Raw genomic sequence first — 2,695 nt, forward strand, 5'->3', positions numbered from 1 at the left:
ATCTTATATTCTCTAGCCTAAACTAACAGTAGCAAAATCATCTGTAGAAAAAGTTTAAAAATATAAAATAAAGTCAACAATACATCTTTTTTTTTAGTATAACAGCAGATTGTGTTCAAGATAAAACCAAATGAATATTACTACAACCATCATACAGTTATGTGAGCAAGATAAAACCAACTGAATATTACTACAACTATCATACAGTTCTGTGAGCAAGATAAAACCAACTGAATATTACTACAACTATCATACAGTTATGTGAGCAAGATAAAACCAACTGAATATTACTAGATCCATCATACAGTTATGTGAACAAGATAAAACCAACTGAATATTACTACAACTATCATACAGTTATGTGAGCAAGATAAAACCAACTGAATATTACTACAACTATCATACAGTTCTGTGAGCAAGATAAAACCAACTGAATATTACTACAACTATCATACAGTTATGTGAGCCAGATAAAATCAACCAAATATTACAATAACTATCATACAGTTATGTGAGCAAGATAAAACCAATGAATATTACTACAACTATCATGCAGTTATGTGAACAAGATAAAACCAACTGAATATTACTACAACTGTCATGCAGTTATGTGAGCAAGAAAAAAAACCAACTGAATATTACTACAACCATCATAAAGTTATGTGAGCAAGAAAAAAAACCAACTGAATATTACTACAACCATCATAAAGTTATGTGAGCAAGATAAAACCAACTGAATATTACTACAACTATCATGCAGTTATGTGAGCAAGATAAAACCAACTGAATATTACTACAACTATCATACAGTATTGTGAGCAAGATAAAACCAACTGAATATTACTACAACCATCATAAAGTTATGTGAGCAAGAAAAAATCAACCAAATATTACAACAACCATCAAAAGTTACTTGAAGAAGATACAAACCAACTAAACATTACTATTAGCATTATGAAATAATAGGAAAAATAAATGATAATGCTTCCACTACAAACAACAAACTTACAATATATTTAATAAAATTCAAACAAAGTTAAATGAAATGGAGAATGCAAATAAAATTCAAGTTTTAATATTAGATCAGTAATTGTTGTTACAATAATTCTTGTAAACATAACCAATCATGAAGCCAATAAAAATACTTAACAAGACAGATTTACCTATATTAAAACTGTACTTCTGAGGGAGGATTTATGGATAAAAAGTTTGTTTCTTATAAGGTAAAAATTATTATATGTTGATACATTGTTTCACAGTTTCAGATTTTTATTTGTTAATAGCACTTAATTTTAAAATTTCTTTATTATGAATAGTGCAAGATTTCATCATATTTTAAAAATTGCTGTGGTACTTATAACTTGCATGAATACTAAAATTTCAATATGTATTAGCTATTCCTTAAGACTAATCTTTAATTTCTTTAAAGAAAATCAGTATCTTTACTTGAAAACAGATAATGATTTAACAAAAACTAACACTGGTAAAACAAATCAAAAGAAAATTTCAAACTTCTATTATAATTACATGATTTAAAAAGTGATGAGTGTTGGGAAGACACTTACCATCAAATTCGGGAAAATAATCAACAACGTGAGAGTACATAATTTTTTCCTCTAACAAATCCTTCTTGTTTAGAAAGAGGATGACTGATGAATTTTGAAACCAGGGATATGTTATAATTGTCTTGAAAAGTGCTTTACTTTCTTCCATTCGATTCTGAAAAATTAACAAAACTTAACATATTTACATTTAAGATAAATTCCTTTATCCACTTTAAACCTAGCTTTTAGGTACTAAAGCTAAAACTAGATATTAAATTACACCAAAAACTAGATATTAATTAAAACAAATCAAATCACTAAGGCAACATGTCTACATATGCATTTAGATACACATAACCATGTGATTGTTCTGCTACTGGTCCACTGATACTGCAGATCTAGGGAGTTATAATATAAATGAATGATTCTCACAAAATATGGAAAACTGTATAATATCACAAAAACAAAAATGATGAATGCTAGAGTGTGAATCTGTAAAAGAATGTGCTTCTATAAGACAAAAAAGCATAATGCTTTTTGTAACATGTTATTGTGAAGTTTATTTCTTTATAACTAAAAAAAATGTCAAATATCAGAAATTATTTATGAATTTTAACTGGTAAATGTTTTGACAATTATAGTTCTGGAAAACCACATCTATATATAATACATGTTATATCAGTGTTACAGCTGAAAACTTGTGTTCATGTAACACAAACTTGTCTGTGTGGAAAAAAGTGAAATAAACTAGCACTCATATATTACATCTGAAAATTGAAATATTAAACTATACTATAAAATATCACTATTTACAGATAATAAATAAAAGATCATAGCAATAGTTAAAGTAAAAAAATGTTTGACTGTTTGCTCAAAACTGCAATATTTAGATAGTATAGGTAGAGACATGGTCAATCTTAAAAAGTTCTATAAAATCCAGTTGAAGAGGAGTTTTGAAATAATGAAGGAAGATCAACATAACATATATTAAATTGAAGAATAAATTATGCTTCTTCAAGCGATTCTTGGCTACATACTTATATATTAGGTCGTTAAGAAATTAATGTCGCTTTTTTTAATGAAAAACCCAAATAACTTATATATCAAAACAAAACACTTATTAAATGAAATAGTCTCCATTTTTATTGATG

At 26.8% G+C, this 2,695-nt stretch overlaps 1 protein-coding gene across 1 annotated transcript in view; it reads right to left on the reverse strand.

The window, feature by feature from the left end:
- The window catches only part of LOC106466082 (guanine nucleotide-binding protein G(q) subunit alpha), a 52,050-nt gene that overhangs the window by 21,061 nt on the left and 28,294 nt on the right, over window positions 1-2,695 (reverse strand). The window contains exon 6 of the mRNA XM_013926326.2: window positions 1,566-1,719. Coding sequence (XP_013781780.1) covers window positions 1,566-1,719 — 154 coding nt within the window. The remainder of the gene's footprint in view (window positions 1-1,565; window positions 1,720-2,695) is intronic.

This window comes from Limulus polyphemus, unplaced genomic scaffold, assembly GCF_000517525.1.
Source record: "Limulus polyphemus unplaced genomic scaffold, Limulus_polyphemus-2.1.2 Scaffold2144, whole genome shotgun sequence".
Classification (NCBI taxonomy): Eukaryota; Metazoa; Arthropoda; class Merostomata; order Xiphosura; family Limulidae; genus Limulus; species Limulus polyphemus.